Source organism: Colletotrichum fioriniae, assembly GCF_027942845.1.
Source record: "Colletotrichum fioriniae strain IMI 355084 chromosome Unknown scaffold_7, whole genome shotgun sequence".
Classification (NCBI taxonomy): Eukaryota; Fungi; Ascomycota; class Sordariomycetes; order Glomerellales; family Glomerellaceae; genus Colletotrichum; species Colletotrichum fioriniae.
This window is the reverse complement of record NW_027076843.1, coordinates 2071573-2094896: the sequence shown is the minus strand read 5'-3', so window position 1 is coordinate 2094896 and position 23324 is coordinate 2071573. Positions and strand designations below refer to the sequence as shown.

The following is a 23324-nucleotide window of genomic DNA, read 5'->3' as shown; positions in this document are numbered from 1 at the left end:
GATGGGAACAAGTCCAAGACGTCGGTCGAACCTCTTGAGCGCGAAGAGGCGAGGGAAGGTTAACCTTGTTGACCCGTTCTTTTTTTTTTTGGTTCCCCCATTCGGGTAGTTTCAACTACGTCTTTCTTCTTACCCGTCGGGAATCGTCTCAAGACTGATTCTTTGGAGGGAGCAAAAAACCTTCTTTGTAGTTTATTGGTACAGACGAGGGGGGGAAGGGGAAGTGGGAGAGAGTTTCTTCAAAACCTTGGTAACATTTCCGACTAAGAAATGACCAATGTTGGAGTCTATGAACGGGGCTCGGGGAAATGCCTCAGCTCGATCTTGTTCTGCCATGGTTGTCACCAACTCTCTTTTCACTCACGTTGAAGAAGACTTACTCGCCGTCAAACAATTGTTGGGGGAAATATAGTGACGTATAGGGTGAAATTGGGGTGAAGAGAGGCACACTACATATCTCATGGGCTTTACCGTGCTTGCTGTACGACGCCAGCGCATGAGACCCTTTCTTCCCCCCCTCAAAAGTCTTCTGGTCGGTGATTAATGGTGACGTGACGCTTTGACATGGGGTCCGAGTAAGGAGGTTGAAGTAACCTTTTAGCCACACGATAACGAGACGTAACCGAGAGGAAGATGGTGTACCCGGAGAGACCTTAGGGACTGGGAAAGAAAGGTTGTCCAGAAGTGTGCCCGGCATAGCTGTGAGATCCGCCTTGAAGTTTTACCTGTAGTCTGTGATGGGATGGGATTGGAAGTAAAACAAGGTCGGAAATTGATTGGAATGTCTATCTCGTCGAATTCCCTCCCTGCAGCGGGCACCGGTGAGATGGCACGATGCGAAAGAGGACCACGAACGACCCTCGCTTAGAGGACGATGGTTTTGCCACGTGGGGAATTTTGAAAAGTCCGAGGGGCCTGGATTGGACTGGGCGACTGGGGAAGGGGTATTGATTTGTTTGCTTTTTACATTCCTGACGCGATGATGGAACAAGTTCGTTTTTATGTTGTTTGCGGGCGCGGGCGCAGGCGGCGGGCAGTCCCGCCCTTTTGTGAGGTGCGGTTCGTGATGGTTGCTTTTTTTCCTGGGGCGAATAGTCTTGGAGGGGGGGATGAGTTCATGTATGTCTTGTATTGCGGATACGGTTGGCCGGACGAGACCTGGTATCCGAGGACGCCGAAAGTCATGTGGTGGACAGTTGCTTTCTTGTCTTGATATACTTGATTAAGGATGAAGCGATTTGATGTGATGGCTGCCTGTGAATGAGTTCACCTGATGACGATGATGGACTGCGGGATCCTGCCTAGGATGGAGAGAATGAGTGGACACAAAGGCATTCCCGGCGTTGTCGTATCTATTCCAGTTTAGTCCTGGCACGTAAGACTATATGGCGACTCATCGTCTCTTCTTCATCCGGATACATGAGCCAGACAAATGTTCGACGATGGCGACTCGTGAGCAATGTCGGCTTTATCATGGGCCTGACCGCAAAAATTCACCCGGCTCTTAGCTGGTCAATATTTATCGAGGCCTCAACAGATAGAGACTAGATCCTCGCTCGAAGCAAGGTCGAAGCTCCCCTGACAAGATTTGTTTCTAGATACTTCATCAATCAGTGCCGAGCGAGCTTTGGAGTCCTAGGCGTTCGTGGATAGGAAGGCGAGCGGCTATCCGTTACATTCTTCTTCTCGTCCATCCGTCTCTCTTTCACATACCTCTATGGAGTCGAATCACAGTTGTCAAAGAATTAGTCTCGTCCCCTTCTTGTGGATATCTTATTCATACCGGAATATCATGACTATAGTGAACGGAGTGTTGTGGCTACGGCTGTAGCTTGAGTTCACTGCTTCACATGGCAATCCTTCAGGCCCGCAATCGGGTTACCAGAGGCAATCATCCGGACGCCAAATGCACAGAGATTGCTCGGCGCAACTCCCGGTAAAGGCCCGCACAGGCGTTCAGTTTCAGTAAAAGACACCCAGTCGCCACAGACGACCATCGTTTTTATAGCCCGCGATGGCAGCGGCGGAATGATTGGGCTAGCAGGGCGACGAACAGCGATGCCGTCGATGGAGACCCGACGAAACGCTTGAAGTAGAAGGCAAGAGGTGGAATAAGCTATGCATACGGTAGTTCGCACAACGCTGAGTCTCTTCAATCGTGAAGGCCTGGGATCACAAAGTCACAAACGATTTGTACGGGGTTATATTACATCTTGGACTCCTTACGGAAGCTCTTATTATCTTGCCAAGCCTCGAACTCGATGTGTCTCCCTTGTTCCATAATCCTCATATGTGAAGTAGCGCGGCAGCTTCCTTGGGAGAGAATCTTGGGGTGAAGTGAATCCTCTCTCTTCAACCTAGCCCGGAAGCTGCCTGTAGGAACAGAGTATTTGCTGGTACAAAAGACCGGGTAAGTTCGAAAGCAGAAGCTGAAGTCTTGCTTGACATGGGAATAGATCTTAAGGTACTCTGCCACGAGCGAAATCTCGAGGGGGGGTACTAATTGTGGGAGTTCAACTCAGTTCTCGTCCATATCCCTTCTTCGAAGAATGTCTACTCAGGCGGATATACATTACCTCATATGGAGCCTTTGCATATGGGAGTTATCAGAGACCCTCAAAGATCTTGAAATTTCGGAAACAGCCGTCAAATACTTCTTGACTTGCTGTAGGCGAGACGATGCCTACAAGGAAATCTGTCCTGAGAACGAGACTCGAGCATAATTTGAACGTGAATAGGCATTACATCTAAAAAGAATTCCTCAAAGAATAATACTCCGCACGGAATTACTGAATTTACTGGCCTGTAAGGAGAAGAGTGGAAGAACTGCCTCAAAACCACGCCACAATTTCAAAGAATGATCTATTACTTGCAGCTTATAAGTTTCGTTCAAACTGATTACCCCATTACACATTATCAACATCTCTCAGCCAGATTGAACTCAGTCAAAAGATTCAAACGAATGTGGGTATTTCCTGTCCGTACGCCATCCGGATCCCATGCGTTTCTCATGTGAGGGGGCATCCCTTCGGCGCTTTTGTGTAAACGATTGTGGTCCATTTTCTCTTTCTTTCTCTCATTGATTGCCTGTACAAGGCTGAGAACAGGATGGCGTCAAGCCAAGGTTGTCTGTCATATCCGAATTGTTGATCAACTGTCTCCCGAGATGAAGACTTCAATCAACCGACACCAGATAGTGTGTTTCCAAAGCTTGAGAGCACCTCAGACAGCAGCTGGAGCAGGAGCAGGGGCAGGAGCCGCCGACTTCTCAGGGAAGTGTCCGCCCTGGGGAACGCGGCCGTATTGCGTGAAGTAGAGGTTCAAGGCGTTATAGTCCCACTTCCTGGACAGCAGCAGGAAGAGGACGGCGCCGCAGGGAACCATGAGAACGTCCAGAACACCAAAGAAGATGAAGTGAGGGGTGACACCGATGGTGTTACCACCCTCAGAGACACCAAATGCAATCGGGTACAGAAGCCAGAGGAGGTTGAAATACCCGGCGAGGATCCAGTAGTCTCCTTGAGTGCCCACGCGCTTCGCCCCGACACTACCCTCGGCGAACGTCGACGCCGCCATGACGAGGTAGGCGACGGTGCCGAAGACGAAGAAGCCCCACTTGTAGACGGACGGGGTGTAGGCCGAGACGAGGTAGCTGATGACCCAGACCCAGGAGAGAAAGACGTGCCAGACGATGGTGGCCCAGGACGAGTTGGCGACGAGGCCCAGGAGGATATTGACGATGGGGAAGGCGACGACCCAGTTGATGTACTTGTTAAAGAAGATTTGTCGCGGGGCACCTGAGCGTGAGATCGTGCCCTGGGTCACAATGGACCAGCCGAGGTTTGAGGCGTTGGAGAAGTACGTGATGGCGCCGACTAGGAGGGCGATGCTCAGGAGGTAGTGGAAGACCTTTTCGTTGCCTCTAGGTTTCCATGAGAGGGCGAAGACGCCGAGCTGTGATGAAGGTCAGCAAAGGAAGACAACACAGGAGAAGTTCAGTAAGGAGTACGTACGAAGAAGACAGAGTAGATGGCTACACAAGTCCACAGCCAGTTGGAGCCGTTGACACTTAGTTGCTCCTCAATCCCGGGGGTGGGATTGATGTCAAGTGCCTCGTTGACTCGCTGCAGGATCAAACCCATGGCGGCGTTTTGCTATGATCGGAAGTTGGTATTGATAGGTGTTTGGCAAAGAATCCTTTTGCAAATTGAGGTATTGTAGTTAATTTGATGTTATCCAAGCTGGGGAAGCCTGTTAATAGATTTTGGGAGCTTGATGCCTGTGATCGAAAAGGGGTTGTTAAAAGAGACGAAAGGGATGTCTTATACTCCTATTCCCAACTACCACTCCCCAGAAAGTTGATAGCAAGATGCCACTCGACGGTTCCATGATGCGAACTCACGGCTTCAACGCTGTGTGATTGATGCTACCTCCAAGTCCGAGCCCGCCGACAAGTGGACCTTGGCGATGTGAAAGACTTGCAGCTCAGATGCCGGAGGGACCCATACTTCCCTCCCGGCCAACGAACAGTGATGGACAAGGTCGGATGGGACGGGCGGGATAGTCACAGTGACTGAACAATGGAAGGTTCCGTCGATGTCGGGAATCGCAGGAAACATCTTCGAAACAACAAAGTCTTCCGGTCAGGAGACCTGGTCTTGAAGTCAGCCAAGTCGAAGCAAGGTTGAGTCAGGATGTAACTGCATGCGCCAAGGAAGTGGCAGTCGAGAGGTCCGCTCCCAGGGCTGCCGGGAAACACCCCGGTACTTGATGAGACTAGTAGGTAGTCGATTTGTTTTCCCTTCTATGTACTGTGTTGCTTGCCTCCCTGACCTAGGAGGAGAGGCAACGACGTGGTTTGCTGTGGGGAAGGATGGGCCGAGTGTGGAGTCAGAATGTGTTGAGGTTATGTGAGCGCCGGAGCCGCTTACACCGAAATGTGTCACAGCATATGTCCGTACTCAGAAGTGTACCTGAGGAGAAGTCTCACGGAGTCAAAGGCTTTCGGGGTTCTAGACCAAGCAAGTATACCATACACTTCGTCGATGGCCAGCTGTCACCCAACACATGGAAAAAGTGTCAGCCTTCGTTGACCATAAGCCACATACGACACCACAACGTCAACATTTCTGAGCTGCGAATGCACTGTTGATTCGTTATCAATTTAGCTGACGTGTATCGTTCTGCTTAAGCCGTGCTACAGGACGATTGAATGAAGTTCCATGGATCAGAGCATTGCTGGGATCTAGAGACTGGCAAAGAAGCAAATGCCGGCATGCACAGACGCCCCGTTCGTCGTTCGCCGTTCCCCACCTGGAATCAATAACAACCAAATCCTTGCAAACGCTCACCTCCCACATGGTTGCGGCATTGGATGGAGACAGGAGTGATTCGAGATCAAATGAGGAACGAGTGTATTGACGTAATGGCCTCTGGCACTTGGTTTTCAATTCCCTGGAATATCACCTCACCTGATATATGGGAGCCAAAGGACCTCGCGCTCCGGGGCCCCCGGCCGGAGTCCAACCGGCAGACGCTCGGAACCATCGGGAAAATCCCACGACTGCACCCCGTCCCGATGACTAAACGGAGAAACCTCTTCATAGGTAGGAAGAAACGCATCACATCACACCGGCGAGCCCGTCAATTGGCCTGAGGTCCTAGATCTACATACCTGCCTACCTACATCAGGCGAGAATAAGCGCTCCCCCTCATTGAACTTATTTTCTTACAGATGGAGTGCCGGTGTTTCCTTTGGAGGAATAAACTCTACACGGTTGCATTGCCCGTATAACCAACCATTGCCTCGCGTAGTCGCACCCTCCAGACCTCAGCCGTGTGAGAGGTCATGTTGTAAAGCACAGAGCTTCTGTCAAGATGTATAGTCTCATGTCATCATTTCGAAACGTGGAGCTATCCCACGCTGTCGCGGACTTGGAGCAAAGTATTATATCGCGATCCTGTCTCAGTGAACCGAAGACTAGCCCGCTCATTCGGTTCCCTCCAGGCCTTGATTCGTCGCAGGGTACCAGCCAGTAGTGCCATCACATACCTACTTAGTTATTCCTCGATGCGCGGGCTGCAAAGAAAAACAATAATCTTGTCGCGGCATATGATACATCTGACTGCTTCATACCACTTACACACTCACCCTCTCTCTCTGTCTCTTTCTCTTGCACCACATATTTACCCCTGTCCCGCACTTAACGACCCTGCTGTCGATCGTGACCCGTCTTCGGCTTCCCTGCACAATGGTGGATCCCTCCCGCGGCCCCAACTCTGTTTTCTCTCTCCATTCTCCAGATCCTTCTCGACCTCGTGATCAGAGAGTATGTGATGATCAGACCACATGAGAGACGAACCCTCACATCCCACCCGCCGGTTCCGAAGCGCCAGACGAATACCTTTCATCGTAGAATAATGTGATTTTTTCAATATTGATGCCAAGGGAATCCAGATATAAGAAATCCAAGAACCTTGCAGTACCGGCAAAAGAAAGCCCCCAGCTCCGTCCGCAGCACATGACCAGAGGCACCCAGTCCGTTCATTCATCCAGTCTATAGAAAACACACAACCAAAAGCCCTCATATACACCCTCAATCCCATTCCCGCTACCAACCAGCAGGCGCCCTTCCAGGTCCAGGGGTCAGGTCAAATTGGGCTGGGTGAGGGAAATGGTTAACAGGTCAGCAATCAAGTACGCCCACAGCCTACTCGACGATAGGCTCACGGGTTCCCGAGTTCAATTCACAGCAAGTGCACTAAGAGATGTAGCCCCCTAGGGGAATGAACTCCTTTCTTCTTCCTTTTTTTCGCCCTCAGTTCTTCTTTAATTTTAAGCAAAACATTGAGTGTACTTATCAGCGATACTTAAGTAAGGACGCAAGCCACCTTTTGGCGCCTGGTGAGGTACACGAGGCCCGCGCGCAAGTGATATAGGAGCTCAATGTATATCTTCACACACATCGATCCTCAGCATCGAACTATTTGAAAGTCCTGACTGCCAATGCCGACACATGCCTTTCCGTCATTTATCATGTACTCTTTCACCGTGTACAGTAACGCTACGTTAAACCCCATGTACATCTATATCGTACATGCATGCGAACCCAGCCATTCCAAAACAATTGTCTTGACGTTGCATCCGCTACTACCATCACCTCGGCACACCGCTGTGCTTTCACCTACCTCTCCGTCTATTGACTCAAAGTCCGCTACCGTAGCCTTATCGACCTCTGTTGACGCTCATGCATGACTAGTAACCGGTACAACGTCTGATATTCCCAGCGAGACCCCTTATCATACTAGTATGTGCCAGGCTGCTTCATCTGCCACACTGCACTCTTGGCCCGTTCTCGCACGTCTAATTCGCTGTCGTCTTCTAATCCCTCAAGTTTGGTGAGAAAGCCCAGCTTCTTCAGCTCGTACGCCCTCTGGGCGCATCCCCGTGCATCATTGTCGTCGTCCTGCCACGTGAGGTTGCTGATCAAGTGACAAAGGGCAACCCGGACTTCTTTGTCCTTGCTATTGAAGTGATTTGCCAACAGCTTGAGCAAGTCTGTTTGTGCAATAACCAGTTGTCGATGGCGCGGAATGCTCGCCGCCATGTGAACGAGGATGAACACAACGGCCTCGATGATCTTGGCCTGAGGGTAGAGGACTCGAGCCTCTCGTCCTGAACCCGTGGACCGTCTTGACGTTGGATGAAGTACCTTGGCCTGGAGCTTCCTGGCTAGGATATCAAAAAATCTGTCCTGCCCCAACTCGTTGAAAAGGTACTCAATCATCTCCGTGGTATCGCTTGACGCATCAGGTTGTGGTCCAGATGCACCTGCCCCGATCAAATTCCTTATGAAGTCGAGGCCCTGCTCCTGAATGGCAAGGTCGTCATTACGGGCTTTCCGCAAAGGATTGATTTCGGCCTCGCGAAGAGCTGCCAATTTTGCCTCGGTTTGACGTAACTTGACCGATCGTTTGCCTTCTGCGTCCTGTGAACCCAACCACGATTTGGATAACGGATCAGCCTGATCCATCTCGACATCGCCATCCAAATCGTCTCCAGTGTCAACGGCATTCTGCTTGTCCAGCTTAGACCTAGCAAGGAACAGAGCATCGTCTTCAGTATCGTCACAAATAAGCTGCACAAGCCATCCAGACTCAAGCTCTTCCAGACAATGCCTCTTGGTTTCGGTGTCAACCGCATGTACGAAATGCTTCAGTGCCCAGAGAGCGTTAAGACGCAGTGCCGCATTGAGAGAATGCGCATGCTCACACAGTATTTTCATCACACCCCGGTCGGCCAGGAGCTGAGATGGTTAGCATAGTTCACATTTACAGAGGCGAATTCAGGGGTTGCACTTACCTCTCTCATGGGGCTGACTTCGGTGACCAAGTTGCAAATCGCAGCAGTGGCAGCAACTTGGACATCCACGTCAGGGTGCCTGAGGAACCGGAATAGAGGCACGGCCACAGCATAGTCAACCAGAGATGTCCTGAGGATACTCACTGACCGAGACAGCATTCTCACAGCGTGGCAGCCCGCGATCAAGACCGACAGCGGGTTACTACCATAACCAGAATTGTGGTCAGACGCGGATCCGTCACGGATTGGCCCATCTGGTTCATTTGGTTTGCTGCGATCCTTGGGATTTGACGGCTTGCCGGGCGTGGGTGATAATGATTGCACAATGTGAGCAACGACGTCCTCCACAACGAAAGCCTTACGATATTCGTCCTTGCCGGCCGCCAGAGCCCCTATCGCCTTGAGTGCACTTTCTCGCATCCGCACCCTGTGAGCTAGGAGCGGCGGTTGTCCTTCTGATCCCAGAGCGCGAGAAGGAGGGGTGCTTTCGGTCTCCATCGTAGTGTCGGCCTGTGGTGACCATACCTTAGCGTAAGCCGATGGTGGAATTGGCTCATATGCGTCTTTGAGGAGCTTGCTGAAACATTTGACGGCACCGCAGTCAAAAGCAGCCTTTTGAAGCGGCTCGCTGTCTGTGATTATTCGGGCAAGGATGGCTGGCGTGCGCTCCAGTATCGTCCATTTGAGCGCCGCGTCTGCATCAACCAGGGGAGACTTCACCACTGGCGGTGCTGCCTGAAGGTGTTCGAGCATCTCCATAAGGACAGGAACAACTAGAAGGCAGAGGCTGGTCTCTCTCAGATACTTGCTGCCAAACCCAGACCTAAAAAGTGAAGTGAGGAGATTGGCAGCCATCAGCCGATCCAGACCCTGTCGCGATCTGACCAAGAGTATCAGCCACGGTATCAGAGGAGTCTCCTGTTCTTCTTCCGGCTCTGTCTCGTTTCCGAACAACTCGAACCGGGAAGTCTCCCAAACGGAAGCCGTAGAGCTGTATTTGCTTGCGGCCGAACGAGCCCGCTCCCGCGCCTCCGACGAACCCAGAGCAGGAAAGTGTGACTGCTGCGAACCAGGGATCCGGCCTTGATGTATAGGGATTGCGGGTAGTAGATAGTCCAGAGCGCTGAGGTTCTGCTGGCGCGCGTATCCGAGACCGCTAACCTCTAGGGAGTTCCAAGGCGCTCGGACTTCCTTGGACGGGTTGAATTTCAGAGCAGGGAAGATGGCCATGATAGCCGGCGAGCATAACAACATGCAGGCCCTGAAGCGAGAGTCCGAGATGATGACAGTCAATGCCTCCAAGATCGAAGCCAAAGCTGAGCTAGACGGTGCTGGTTCCGGAATGAAGTCCGACATCCGATCCACCCGACCGAACACTTCGGCGTAGGGAATAACATGTCCTTCAGCAACTGCAATGCTTGCCAACCGAGTTGCGAGAGAGTCAATGACTCCTTGATTTGCCATGGCCAGTTGGTGCTTCTCATCTCGACACAAATGGCTTATAATTCTCGCCACTAAAGGTACTTGAATTTGTTGCTCGGACGCGGTTGCGGTGCTGGAAAGTATGCTATTGAAAGAATCGATATGTTCGGATGCGAAGATGGCCTCTGCTAACGCTTGCATGTCTATTGGCGAACTCGTAGTTGACAAAGTGGAAGCTTCGATGATGTTGAGGAGGACGCGTAGTGCCGTAGTGACGAGCAAAGGAGCGTTTGTAGTTGGACACACATTGTCCAACACGGCTGGCAGCGCGCTCGCAGCTAGGAGTGGCTCGACGAAAGCAGTGCCCCCTGGAGATGCCAAAGTTAGTTTGAGAAGTGACCAAAAAGCTGGAGAGAGTGAGTCCTACCATTGGCAAAGCTTGCCAACAATTGTAGAGCCTGAAGCCTCACTGTTTCTTCCTCGTTCAACCACCGAGAGTTGGAGCTCGGGCGGGTATCTTTGCCGTTGACCTTGGCCGGAGACCGAGAAGCATTGAGTATCTTGACGATGGGTTCCAGTGCGCCTAGCTCAGCCCATATCTCCTTCTTCTGTGCGTGCCCGACAACATCGTTCTTGAGAGCCCGCAGAGCGCTCGTCTGTTCGGTATAGCTCCTTGCGCTCTGGAGCTGCGAGAGGATTGGTGGATTCGACGTGCGTGTCATGATGAAAGTCGGTTCGATTCGTTGAGGAGCTCGGCTATGTGTTATTGTTGTCGGCCAGCGCGTCGTATACTTGCGAGAACAGAGTGGTGCTGCTGCGGCGACGGAGGTTGCGTCAGAGCCCCAGGTCCCTACGAACCGGAGGACGGTCAGGCAAACGTGGATCAAGCTATGCGGAGAGTCGGAAGGACAACAAATTATTTTCTAATGCATGTATCGTTAATAAGTTGCTGTACGCTGTGGATGAGTTCCAAAGTTGTCGAGAGCTTGGGTTAGAAAATCGGATGTCCATCGACAGAAGACCAGGATGTCGTTCGCAGGATGGATCGCGGTTGATCACCTCAAGACAGGGCCGGTGGTCTGGGAGACTGGGTGATTATCGGGCGTTGGCACTGGGGTATGGCACGTGCATTTCTCTTATCGCTACCAGCCGTTTTCAGGATTCTCACATGCTAGCTGGAGCTTGGGTCACCCTTAAGCGTCAGTGCGGAAGCCTGTGCTGTGCTGGTGCTTGCCCGTGTTCTTGCGATTCTTTAGCAATGAACGGTCCTGCTGTCTTCATTGTGAACGCTGAAGGAGGTTTCATGCTCTTTGGTTCACCCACTCGGAAACAATAAGCAGCAGAATAACATGAGTGTTTCAAATATCAATGATTCTTCCATCCAAAGGGATTTGTTCTAACTGGTTTTGTGAGTAGTGAAGAAAAAAAGAATGAGATACCGAAGTACGGATAGGGAGTTGAAACCTTGATCATCCCCCGCAGCATGGCTGATTGTAACACGGCTTAGTTGTCTCCTTCCACCATGTCGATACCCCACATGGTGTGGCTTACACATGGTAAACTTCCCGAAACAGAAGCGCTTGCCACCTGGATGAAGTTAATCTGATTTGGGGGCATCCAGCTCCTACCATCACGGAGAGAAAACATGAGACTGACAAACCTTCCTCCGGAGATCCAGTCGATGAGACATTTCTTTGTGACTTAAGGATCGAATTGACGGTTTGGAAAGTAATCCCGCACCGCATAGAGGCCCTCATTGTTTGGACCAAGATATGTCTAGAGTTGAGTGATGAAGGGGTGTGGTAAACTTTTTTTTACCATTCTTGGGAATGGGCAGTAACAGGCCGGCAAAGATCCGGTGAGCATCTATCTAGAGCTAGATGACTTTCCAACGACCTTGGACAAATGCAGCGAATCGGCATAAGTCCTTTGTCCACCTGCTGAAGACAATGATGTTCCGAGTCGGCTGTACTTTCAACCTGCATCAATATTGCTTTCTCAGCTATAAGCATTAGAGAAATACGTTTGGAAACCGTTCGTCACTTCCCTTTTTGTACAACTGATTTCCAAGCCCAAACCAAGCACGCTTTAACTGCGCAATTGGAAAGTGTTCAAAGGGTAGGACGAGTTGGCGACTTGCTTGGGTACCTATATGGTTAAGCTATGCCTTGTGCCTCATGACAGGCCGATGCCCATGTTTCTTGGGGCATAGGTAGGTCAACCTTGAGGGTGACTTGGGGCCTTATGTGGCCAAGGTCAGTCCCTTTATTTGCAAAAGCCGATTTTCTCCGTGAAGCACGGGGACGTTCCTCCGCGATACACAATACGTCGCTGACATTAATTAGGATACGCACTGCCTAGTTCACAATGCTGAGCACCTGCGGATTATTTGATTGAAGCGCGAGACACTGGCGATCTGACCAAGATAGCGGCTCGATCGTGAGATGAGGGGTATCAGGCGTAAGATAATAAATGACATCTGACGATTGGACGACTTATGACGGAGATTTCAACGACGAGGGGGGTACAGATACATGATAAGAAGTAAAAAAAAAAAAACCCCGCAGTAGCAGCTGGCCGCAGACCGTAACGGCGGACAGTCCCATACGGGCAACTTCCTACACGGTACACAAGATGATAAAGGCCCGGAGAGGTTGTCGCGGAGCATGCTGGATCCCTTGGTGGAACATGTCGGCGCCAAAACTCCATTGTCCGCGCTCCGAACCTAAGCGTGTGCTTGATTCAAGGTCCACTGGTTCCTCCGTAAATGATAATCTGAACCCGCATATCCGTCGAAAAATTTGAGCCGCCTAGACTCGACGGCGCCTCCGGCCCCAGGCTACAAATCGTAACCGGCCAGGTCCCTGTTGGCATTATTGTGGGAGGGCCGTAGCGGCCCTGAGTAGCCGTAGAAGGGTTGCAGCGCCGGGCCCAGAGCAGCGTTAGTGGCATGGCTCGGTGTCCCGAAGCAGAAGAGCGGCCCACCTTTGACATTGAATCAGCGACGGGAGGGCCTCAAGACGAGGTGGACGAGATGGCGCAATGAGCGGCTTCCAGGGCACGCAGGGCCAGGAGAAAGCTCTGCAAGGCCATGTGCTCTACCAGTTTGTGATGACCGCTCGGAAACACGTTCAAGCCCATCCCCTGGCGTTACGTTCTGTCTGGAGCCGGGGCTGGGGTACTTTGTCATGAAGAACTGTAAGTGTTCCTTACCTTACGGATACGTAGGTACTCCGTATACTGTATAATGGAAGGTACGGAACATGGGCGACAAGTACGACGAGATTGGGAGAAATCAGTGACAATCAGAAAAGCACGTTTTCGCTCACGTACAGATGTCAAGACTCTTCCCCACTAACCCACAACAGACGACTGGCTCACCGGCGCAAGCGTGGTTTGCTTGGCTTGGTGCCGAGACCGCAGAAAATCAGATTCGCGTCCCTCCACGTCCCAAGTCCTTGGCACCTCATTGGCAGCCCAGGCTATCCCACTGGTTGGCGACTGGGTATCTTAGCAAGGTACGTAACTACCTAAGGTACGGACCATTTACTTACTTTATCCTGGGCAGCCAGGACGGAAGGTGCGATTGCCCAGGGGCTCTTGCCTCGCACATTGGATGCCTTCATCAACCGTCCACTCTTTTTTTCCTCTCTCGTGACCGTCCTCCTGTTCACTCGCTTCCATTGCTGATATTGATACGGGCTAACACTGCTACCGCTACCTTACTGGAACTGGTGCCGACCTACCGTCTAGACGACTCCTACCAGCAGCCGCCGTATCATAGGGGGTGACTTGCCAATATTGGACAGCTGTAGCGCCAATCCACCTCAGTTCCCCCCTCCCCAGCCTAGCCATCCTCATCGCCTAATACCTTATCCCACGCGCACCACCACCACACGGCGTCGGCAAACCGAGCCCCTCCACTCCTCATCCCGGTTTTTTCGACCGTGTGTGGCCTATCTGATTTTGGGGTCTGGCAATCTGCAAATCTGAACCTACCCTACTGACCGCCGAACCGCTACCGCCAACAACTACACCTCACACTTGCTATTACCTACCTAACTTACCTTCGGGGTGCCTACCTACCTTACACTACACTCACCTTGTTCACCTTGTCCCGCCACTTCAGCTCCAACTTCTGGCAATCACGTCCGATCCGCTCGTTCTGTTGTCCTCGAAATCCCACGATGCGCCCGGGACCATGTTGACAACATCTCCCATCGTCGCCAGCTCCGCCAATGCTTCGCCCAATAGCTTCCACTATGCCCCTACGCGATCCTCCCCGCACTCGTCTCCTGCCCGGCTTTCGGCCCCTTTGCCGCGGCGGCACTCTGCATCAAGGTCTTCTCCGTCCGCAGCCTCAATGACCTCACCTTCCTCTCAACCACGCCCACGACAATATGTAGCCGTCGACGCCGGCACCCAGTATTCTCCCATGGAGTCTTCCACCCAAAAGGCACAAGATGCCACCACCTCGCGCACATCTACTACCGTGCCTGCGACGCCTGTCGAACCCCCGCCGACGCCGCGCCCTCAACCCATAGACCCATCCGCGCCGCAACCGCAACCAGAACCCCATCAGCGACCCCAAACAGAAATACAATCACAACCCCAGCCCGCCGTGGCACCCGTCATTCGCGAGTCGTCGACGACCACCGCATCCCCCGGAAAACGTCGAAACTCTCAAGATCCTGCTGTCGCGCAAGCGCAGGCGAGCGCATCAGCAGCGGGCGAGTCGTCGAGCAGCGCGGCTAAGCGCCCAAAGCCCACGGCTGGCCCGCCGAAAATCCTGCCCCAGCGATATGAGCTGTGTAGCACCGAGGATATGGTTGTACTCATATCCCACATGCTTTCAGAGTTGATAGAGACCAACGATGCTCTGGCTCTCCGTTCTGGAAGCCTGACTCGCTTCCACTCAAGGTGAGAAAAAGCCTTCTTGCCTAGCCTCCACCCCTGATATAGCAGCGCTCACTAATCTGTATTCAGAACCGCCCCAAGCATTTCGGTACTGGAATATCTCAATAGATTGGCAAAGCATGCGACGCTCACCCCGCCGCTGCTGCTATCTATGGTCTACTATATTGACCGGCTCTGTGCATTATACCCAGAGTTCACCATCAATACGCTGACTGTCCATCGCTTTCTCATCACGGCTGCGACTGTGGCGGCCAAGGGTCTATCGGATCTGTTTTGGAACAATACAACATATGCACGAGTTGGAGGCGTTAGAGTCGCCGAGCTCAAGCTGCTGGAGCTTGAATTTCTATACAGGGTAGACTGGAAGATCGTCCCGAACCCAGAAGTCCTTGTGGCTTATTACCGCGGCCTCGTTGAGCGCTGCCCAGGATATGCTTTGCAGGAGGAAGACGCAGAAGCGATTGAAGAAGATGAAGATTCTGACGAAGTCGAAGATGATGGATCGACAGAGATTTCAGACGGAGGAGCTGACGACAGCGGAGACTCGCCGGACGAAGAGAGCCCGGCCAAGTCTCCGCATGGGGATGAAGCAGGGCCATCGCAACCCTCATAACGGCCACCAAGAGAGTTTCAAAGGTAAATCTTTGTTTGTCGATTTCATTTTGTTAAAAACGGGTGGGCATCACTGCTGCCAGAGAGGCATGGCAAACCGGCGTTTGGAAAGGTGGGATGTTTTGAATGGTCATGAGTGATAGCGGTAATGAATACCACACTGTTCTGAATGAATCAATATTCATGTGCGATCAAAATTCAATGACATGGTACATCAACTTGCATCAAAAAATGCAATACTTTTTGAATCAAAAGAAGCTTCCAGAGCTGGCAGGTTGGTGATTATTTTGGGGCTGATTAAAAGATGGTATCTGGGGTACAGGTGTTCTCCCGACCTTACCCCGGGCGACCTTCAACCCAGCAGAGCTCCATAGAACTTCCCCCCCTCCAGCATCCTACCTCCATCTGACAATTCCTCGCCGCATTTGCACCTCAACATACCTCACCCAGCGCCATTCTCCCCAGGCGTACCTTTCAGAAGGGGTCCTACACATAACCGGTGGAGAAATCAATCAGCAAAGATGCGCGCGACAACGATCCTATCGGCGCTCTTCGCAGCAACCCTCGCCGCCGCCGAAACCCGCCTCGCAAAGGTCTACATCGAACCCGTCTCCCTCGCTACCAACCAGAAGCCGACCCTCCTCGCCGAGGTCGAGTACGACATGAAACGGCCCGCCGAGGCGAGCGTGACCTCCTTCGAGGCACCCGAGCTCGCCGACTACCCGGCTGCGACGAAGCTCGTCCGCGTCGGCGTCTACGATGCCGCCACGGCGCAGTGGACCTCGAGCGTGTCGGTCGCCTCGACGGAGAACTTTGCCAAGGGGTACCAGCCCATCATTGTGCTGAGCGTCGACGGCGCCTCGGGCGAGGTCGTGGGTGCCGGGGTCAAGGGCGTGCGGGTCGACGCGGGCGCGACGAGGGATTTTGGGCCGCAGGCTGTTGTGAGGGTCGCGGGGCAGGGCAAGACGCCCGAGTTGAATAAGCCTGTTGTTCTGAGTCCCGAGGGACGCAAGGTCGTTCAGGAGGAGAAGCCGTTTTGGCAAAAGTATGTTGCTGTTCCCTTGCCTCGCTCCCGTTCCCTTCGGTTTTGGGTGAATTTGCTAACGTCGACTGTTCAGGTACTGGTGGTTGATTGCGATTGTCGTTTTGATGACTGTTACTGGAGGAGGAGACGGAAAATAGACGAAATTCACGGCGATGATGATACACTAATAGACTATTTCACGTTCATCCGCGAAGTACTTGCTCATTTGATGGCATCGTGTCGATGCCCATGATCCTGCTTCCACCGGAAAAAGAGGCAGTATCTTGTCTCATCTGGCCTTGGAGAGTTTCAAGGCAATGCCTATTGTTCTGAACGTTCCTGGCCTAGAAGAATGTCTCACTTGCCCGAGTATCGAGTAAACGTCAGAAGACATCACAGTAGTCAGCCGCATGGCAAAGATCCGGCCGGTACTGATCTGACAGCCAGTGCATACTTAGTGGCTTCTCTTCATAAGACTCGAGCTATGTCTTGACACTTATGAGAAGTATCTAGCTAAATTACATTCTAAGACGGAAAGCTCGTTTTTGGGACGGGACATGACAAGCTGTTATCCCAAAGTCTCGCAGCCTCGCATTTTTCCATAATGAACTGGAAGCTTTTAGATGAGAGAGCTCACAGGGTCAGCACCTAACAGGTTCGACATGGCACGTGCACGACAGGCGATTCAGCTCTAGCCCAATCTGAGGCTAGCGCTCGTTGCTCAGAGACGGAGCGTGGGAGCCTGTCGCCTGTCGCCTGCACACCACACAAGCCTTGCGCGGAAGGCACTCCTTCCTCGCAGGCACTGCAGTCTTAAAAGCTGGGACCAGGACCAGGGGGAAGGTACGATCTAACTGATAAATCCATCGATTTGCCTGCGCAAAGCTTCACCTCCACTTTCCTTTCCCACCTACCTTCCCTTCGTACAACCCACCCCCCAACCTTTCCCAATCCAACCACAACTTTTTGCGACAGCAACTTCTGTTTTTCTTCACTCTCTCCCTTTGCGCAAAGACTCGACAGAACCACGCAACATCCACGAAACAGACACAATGGCTGCCGAGAACGAGAACGTCGCTGCGGGCCTCGCTGAGGAGACCAAGGGCAAGGGCAAGGCTGTCGCCGCTGAGGAGCCCGTCGAGAAGAGTGACGCCATGGATGAGGACGAGGACTCCAGTGATGAGGAGGAGGCCCCCGAGGCCGCCGAGGCTGGTAAGAACGAACCCCCGCGGCTGCTACAAATCTGACCGCGCACCTGCGATTTCCCTGGGACTAACATGCCTGCGAATCACAGTCGACGAGGAGGACGGCATGGAGGAGATTGACCTGAACAACATTGTCGAGGGCGGTCGCCGCACCCGTGGCCGTGTCATTGACTTCGCCAAGGCTGCCGAGGAGAACCCCGCCGAGGAGGAGGATGACGAGGACGACGATGACTTCGCGGCCGATGAGTCCAAGATGGATGAGGACTAAGGAGCTAGTAAAATTTTCTCCTTTTTTTCGTCCTTCGTACACCCCCCGGCCTGCTTACCTTTGACATGGTGGCGGCTGCGGTGGTGGTGGTGATGGTTCATCACCAACCATGACGGTTATTGGGAAACGGCACGACACATACACACGACAGAAAATGGAATGCAAAGGAGGGGCGGTGTATGGTTTACACAAAAGTTATAAGAGGGCTTTGATAATCATTTGCATGCCCCTTGCGTCGATGAAGAGAATTGGTGGGTTTGGACATTGGCGGCTGAGAGCCTTGGTTGATATTGCAGCTTTTTTTCGGCGGCGGCAGCGGCGACGTACGTCGATCTGCTGCTGCTCTGCCCACCCTGCCTGATATTGGTTCGGCGGGATGGCTCTCTATTTTATCAGGCCGTTTCAGCCCGCGATGTCACTACCTTGACTACGAGTGCCATGGAAATGAAGATTATGCGACAATGAGCGGTCCCAAATGCCTGTGCATGCTTATTACCTGTGTGGTGAACGATGTTGTGAGCGTGGCAAAGGTTCATGCGACGCCCATACTTTTGTTTTGCAGCAAAATTCTTGTTAGTCCGGGAAGAGCTTATCCACCTGCCAGCTCGATCGTGGATCAGTGCATGAAGCAGAGTGACATTAGTACCTGGCATTGGAGCAACATGCACTTCCTTGACAAGTTGCGCGTAAGTACTTTTGGGGTTTCATGGTACAGGTACAGTCAATGTAAACAAAACATTGCCAAGGGCCTGTCAGTCTCTCCTCGAGTAAACAATTAGATATTAGGTGAGGTTCTCCAGCACAAGTGCGCGGCTAGTAGCTGCGTACAGATTGAAGGTGGCTGGCTACCTTAACATGAGGTGAGTACCTACCCGGGTGTCTAAGATGCTCATAAGCTCTTAGGAAGGTACCTTACCTGGTGTAGGCCCGTCCGTCCATTCCTTCCGCTGTCAGAACCGAATGTAAGACTTCCAGTCGGAGCCGGACCCAGGAAGGGACACCCGCTTTCATACTGTACTTTATAGGGTACCTACCTCCTTGTGTCCTTTGATACCTTGGTCGGTGCTTTCAAGGTTCGTCTCCGTTTTCGATTGGATAGCGGGACGACACGTTCCCAAATGACTGTTAGCGGGACGGGCTTTTTGGGGAAACTATGGGATTTGTCGGAGTTGCAAAGTAATAGTTGACGTGGACGGGAAACCGAGGGGACGTGACTTCCCCCCCTCTCCCCCGCTGTTCACTGTAAATAAAGCTGGAGGTACTTTACGCGAACTTTCAGCGTGTCAGGCTCTTCTCGTTTCCCCTTTCTCTCACATGAATCCCAGCAAGCTCGCCTCGCTACTTTGACTACCTATAACCCACAGCGGACGTCAAAAGTCAAAAGGAGGGTGCTTGAGCCGCTAATAGGGAAGAAAATAGAGATCGCCCGGTCGAGATTCGACACATACCTACAAATACCCTGCCCGCATAGCATAGACCCCTGTTCTAGTACACCTTGCCAACCTAACCGGACCGACACTGAATGACAACACAACTTCCAGGGGTTCAAGAAGGTATCTATGTTACGGAGTACAAGGGCCAGCGGAAAAAAGTTGCTTCTTGTTATCGGGATTGTTTAATTAGCACCAAAACACCTGCACCCCTATTCAACAAAACGACAACTCTTCGAGTATTCGAGATCATTCAACGTGCTGTCGCGGACGGCGCCCGGTACTACACGCCGACCTAAAACTCGATACTTTTTCCTTTGCTTCGAGGCAGCAGCTGTGCGCGCGCGACACAGGACGCGACGGTTAGGACACCATGGCTTCAAGGTGCGTACACTGGACTCGACAGAATGACCAGCACACACACAATGCATGCGGCTCGGAATCGCTGGATGGTTTGCCACGGCTTGTGACGTTCTTGTGTCCCCAGGCGGTACCCAAAATAAGAGAGGAAGGGGAGGAGTCCCGTCTTGGGGACAACAAAGTGGCGATGACGGCAGGCACCCCTCGATCATAGACTCTCGACAAGACCGACGAGCAGAACCACCAGCGAGACCATACCGACAAACCCTCTTGGGCCACGATACATGGCATTCGCAGCCGGGAAAACTCGTCAATAGTGGGCTAACCCATTTCAACACACAGATTCGGCGCCTCCTCGCTGCACCAGCGCGACTCCCGCAGCGCCCTCTTCGAAGGCTACACTGGCGGTGGTAGCAGCGACAACGGCCGGCGACCCGTCAGCGCCTCGCCATCCAGACTGGGTGGCGGTTACGGATATGGGTACGCGGGCAGCAGCGCATCACCTGCGCCGCCCATGGGTGGTACCCACCTCGGTGTCGACGCGAACCGGGGGTTCCGGCCTGCGACGCCGAATAAACGGTACGGAACGAGACACCCCTATAGCTCCTTTGGAGCGTCCCATTTGCGAGGTTTAGGGAGATGGCATCTGCGATGGGACGACTAGAGAAGCGGAGGAGAAGCTCTCTGACCTTGGAGGCAACTTACTGACGGATGTGACATATCAGGGGCCAGTACAGCGACGCCGTGCTCAACGAGCTCGAGAGCCAGAATGACGAGCAGGTCGCGGGCATCATGGGCAAAGTCAAGATCTTGAAGAGCGTGAGTTCACATCTCCTCCTCCAATCACCGCCATCTCCCATGCAATGTCACTCCAGACGCACAACAAGTAATTAAACTAATGAGGCGCGCAGATGACGGTAGCGATTGGCGACGAGATCCGCGACTCCTCGGCCCTCGCGGAGAAGATGAACGACAGCTTCGACTCGACGCGCCTGCGCATCCGCGGGACCATGAACCGTATGCTCGTCATGGCGGAGAAGACGGGCGTCGGCTGGAAGGTCTGGCTCGGCTTCTTCGCGGCCGTGTGTTTCTTGTTCATGTACGTCTGGCTATTCTAAGAGCGGGGCCTCGATCGACGGACCACCACAATCACGACCGCCGAGGAGAGAAGGGGGAGCAGGAGGCGGGGGAAAAACGACGCCGCGCGATTCAATCGTTAAAGCTTACGACATGGAGTGTGGTACTGCCGAATCATGGGAGCGACAGCTTTTGATCCAGCTGGGCTTTCTTGACGACACGAAAGTGAATATTGCTGTCGCAAGCATTCGGGGCGTGGTCACTGAGATAATGTCGCGAACCCGGCGGGAAAATGGTCGTCGGGCTGTTTCACTGGGACAGCTTCAACGCAAGAGACGAGTGAGCCGGGCAACCTTCGACGCAAATAGCGGGTGGGGACGCGGACGGGGAGCATTTGATGCGACGCTTCTGCATTGGGAAAGCATTCTTTCTTGCATGCTCGGCGTTGGAGGCGTTTTTTCCGAACAGTTCTATTTGCCTGGAACCATCCATGTTGAAGGAGAGAGGCCTCGAGGCTCGAGGGGGCCGAACAAGGTTTTATCCACTTTTTTCAAAGCATCAAGAATACGAGGAAAGAGACGAACGATCACGAGAGGACGTCCCGATACGAAATGAATAGTGGCAGAACGGCAGAAAGGCATGGTTTCGGTTCTGCTTTAGGGGGCGATGCCATTTGCATACATTCGAGGAGAAGGTTGAGAAGATGGTGCGATTTCTCTTTCACTTGTCAAGTATTGGAACACAAATTAAAAGCAATTGTAATGGCCGTGTATACATACACCTTGGTATTTCTACAACTCTTCGACGCCAAATCTCTAGTGCTCGTGCCTCCCTATTTTTCGCAACTTCGTGGTATGCGATGGCTGCCCAAACGTCCTGGACGGTGATATATGCATGTTGTGCTTGTCGACATGTCTATCGCTCCATGCTTCTCAAAAAATACATGGGAACGGGTGGGGGGTATCATAATTCCATCTTCCTCTGGCCTTCCCTTCCCTTTCCATTCTTCACACCCCCCCTCAACGCCTATGAGGCCTCATATTGGGACTACTGTCCATCATACTGCTCCCATCCGCAGAAAGCAACCCGCTGAGATCCAAACTACTCCTCGACACATGATGATGATGATGATGCCGCGCAGCAGCAGCAGCGCTACCCTTCCCCCGATCCCCGGTAGGACTCAACGGGGCCCTCAAAGGCGCAGCCCTCGGCGCAAAACTAATATCCCCTTCCTCATCATTGTCGTCGTCGTCGTCTTCCTCCTCCCCACCACTACTGATAACACTACTCGTCAAGCCGCTCACCTCAGCCTCGGAGTCCGTATGCTCATACACCCCGCTCAGCCCCTCGGCCTCGGGAATCTCGTCGTCCAGGTCGGCGTCCATGTCGACGCCCATACCCAAGTCATCGTCATCGACAAGGCCCTCAGCGGCAAAGCCGTCCTCGAGCAGGTCCTCCTCGTCGAGCATCTGGCCCTGGCCCGAGGCCTCGAGCTCCTCTTCGGCGCCGTACATGTCATCGCCGTCGACGTCGCCCCGCGCCATGGCCTGTCTGAAGGCGTCGTCCGCCATCCGCATCCTCGCCGCGACGAGGCCGTCACGCCTCTCGTACTCATCCTCGTCCACGGCCGTTGCGTCGTCGTCTTCGTCGTCATCATCATCCTCCTCCTCCTCCTCCTCAGTCTCCTCATCATCATTATCATTGAGAGATAGAGGCCGCCCCTCACTCGACGACAAATCATCCGCCATGCTATCCTCCCCACCATCAAACCCAAAACTCTCCTCCGCCGCATCCGGAATCTCATCATCCAGATCCCTCACCTCCTCTTGCTCCCCATCCTCCCCTTCCCCAAGCACTCCCAAACCCCCATCATCATCCTGCCCGCCTGCCTCCGCCTCAGCGAGCTCCAGCGCGAGCTGCTCCCGCCTCATAGCCTCGGCGTGCTCCTCCTGCTCCCGCCGCTCCTCGCGAATCTGGTGCAGCGTCTTGGGCACGCCGGGCGGCTTCAGCCACGTGCTACCGAAATTTTGCACGTGCAGCCTGCGGCGGTCCATTGTGTGCTCGTCGGCGCGGAGGCGCGCTAGCGCGGACCGCTCGATGAGGAGTTGGCCTGCGCGGCGGGAGGAGGAGCTGTTTTGTTGCTGTTGCTGTTGTTGCTGCTGCTGCTGCTGCTGCTGTTGGGCGGAGCCATGTTGGCTGTTGTTTTCGTGGGCTTCGAGGAGGGCGGCTTGGGTGATTGGGTTGCGGGAGGAGGTGTACCAGATCGAGTGCGACTATTGATGATTGGGGGGTCAGATGGTTGCATGGGAGACGAGATGGATACTCTTGGAGATGCCAATAGAGGTAGGAGAGCTTACGTCTCGTGGGGTGAGGTCTGGTAGGAGGCCAAACATTGTGACTCGCAAGATGCCGCTAGGCAATGCTTTAGGATTGTGAGCGCTTCAATGACTTGACGAGCGTTAAAGTATTGATGTCAGAGACGGTCGAATGGAAGCTGTTTCCGAAGCTGTCGAGAGCTGTCGCAAATGGCACAAGACCCCGCTGCAAGTTGCTTGTCGCGAGGTTGCAAAGAGTAAACAATTCGACAGTACGTACTCGCCGGGGGGGTAAGGGTCTACCCCACATTGGCAGACGCGCCGCGCCTAGC

At 53.1% G+C, this 23324-nt stretch overlaps 7 protein-coding genes across 7 annotated transcripts; 4 read left to right on the top strand and 3 right to left on the bottom strand.

Moving 5' to 3' along the window:
- Nucleotides 1–3222: 3222 nt before the first annotated feature.
- N0V96_006736 (uncharacterized protein) lies at nt 3223–4142 on the bottom strand (the record flags this gene model as incomplete). Its single annotated transcript, XM_053198841.1, has 2 exons — nt 3223–3954; nt 4014–4142. The coding sequence occupies 2 exons, from the start codon at nt 4140–4142 to the stop codon at nt 3223–3225; spliced, it is 861 nt and encodes a 286-aa protein (XP_053043673.1).
- A 3162-nt stretch (nt 4143–7304) lies between these two features.
- On the bottom strand, nt 7305–10506 carry N0V96_006735 (uncharacterized protein; the record flags this gene model as incomplete). Its single annotated transcript, XM_065757812.1, has 3 exons — nt 7305–8306; nt 8363–10152; nt 10212–10506. 3 exons carry the CDS (start codon nt 10504–10506, stop codon nt 7305–7307), a joined length of 3087 nt encoding a protein of 1028 aa, XP_065613729.1.
- Nucleotides 10507–14219: 3713 nt separating this feature from the next.
- On the top strand, nt 14220–15314 carry PHO80 (Pho80p cyclin; the record flags this gene model as incomplete). The annotated part of the gene is made up of 2 exons (XM_065757811.1): nt 14220–14704; nt 14771–15314. 2 exons carry the CDS (start codon nt 14220–14222, stop codon nt 15312–15314), a joined length of 1029 nt encoding a protein of 342 aa, XP_065613728.1.
- Nucleotides 15315–15834: 520 nt separating this feature from the next.
- On the top strand, nt 15835–16495 carry N0V96_006733 (uncharacterized protein; the record flags this gene model as incomplete). The annotated part of the gene is made up of 2 exons (XM_053198844.1): nt 15835–16358; nt 16432–16495. The coding sequence occupies 2 exons, from the start codon at nt 15835–15837 to the stop codon at nt 16493–16495; spliced, it is 588 nt and encodes a 195-aa protein (XP_053043676.1).
- An 894-nt stretch (nt 16496–17389) lies between these two features.
- Nucleotides 17390–17810, top strand: chz1 (Histone H2A.Z-specific chaperone CHZ1; the record flags this gene model as incomplete). The annotated part of the gene is made up of 2 exons (XM_053198845.1): nt 17390–17549; nt 17632–17810. The coding sequence occupies 2 exons, from the start codon at nt 17390–17392 to the stop codon at nt 17808–17810; spliced, it is 339 nt and encodes a 112-aa protein (XP_053043677.1).
- Nucleotides 17811–19613: 1803 nt separating this feature from the next.
- On the top strand, nt 19614–20718 carry BET1 (protein transport protein bet1; the record flags this gene model as incomplete). Its single annotated transcript, XM_053198846.1, has 4 exons — nt 19614–19624; nt 19943–20179; nt 20326–20419; nt 20512–20718. 4 exons carry the CDS (start codon nt 19614–19616, stop codon nt 20716–20718), a joined length of 549 nt encoding a protein of 182 aa, XP_053043678.1.
- Nucleotides 20719–21696: 978 nt separating this feature from the next.
- On the bottom strand, nt 21697–23302 carry N0V96_006730 (uncharacterized protein; the record flags this gene model as incomplete). The annotated part of the gene is made up of 2 exons (XM_065757810.1): nt 21697–22904; nt 23296–23302. 2 exons carry the CDS (start codon nt 23300–23302, stop codon nt 21697–21699), a joined length of 1215 nt encoding a protein of 404 aa, XP_065613727.1.
- Between the last annotated feature and the right edge of the window lie 22 nt (nt 23303–23324).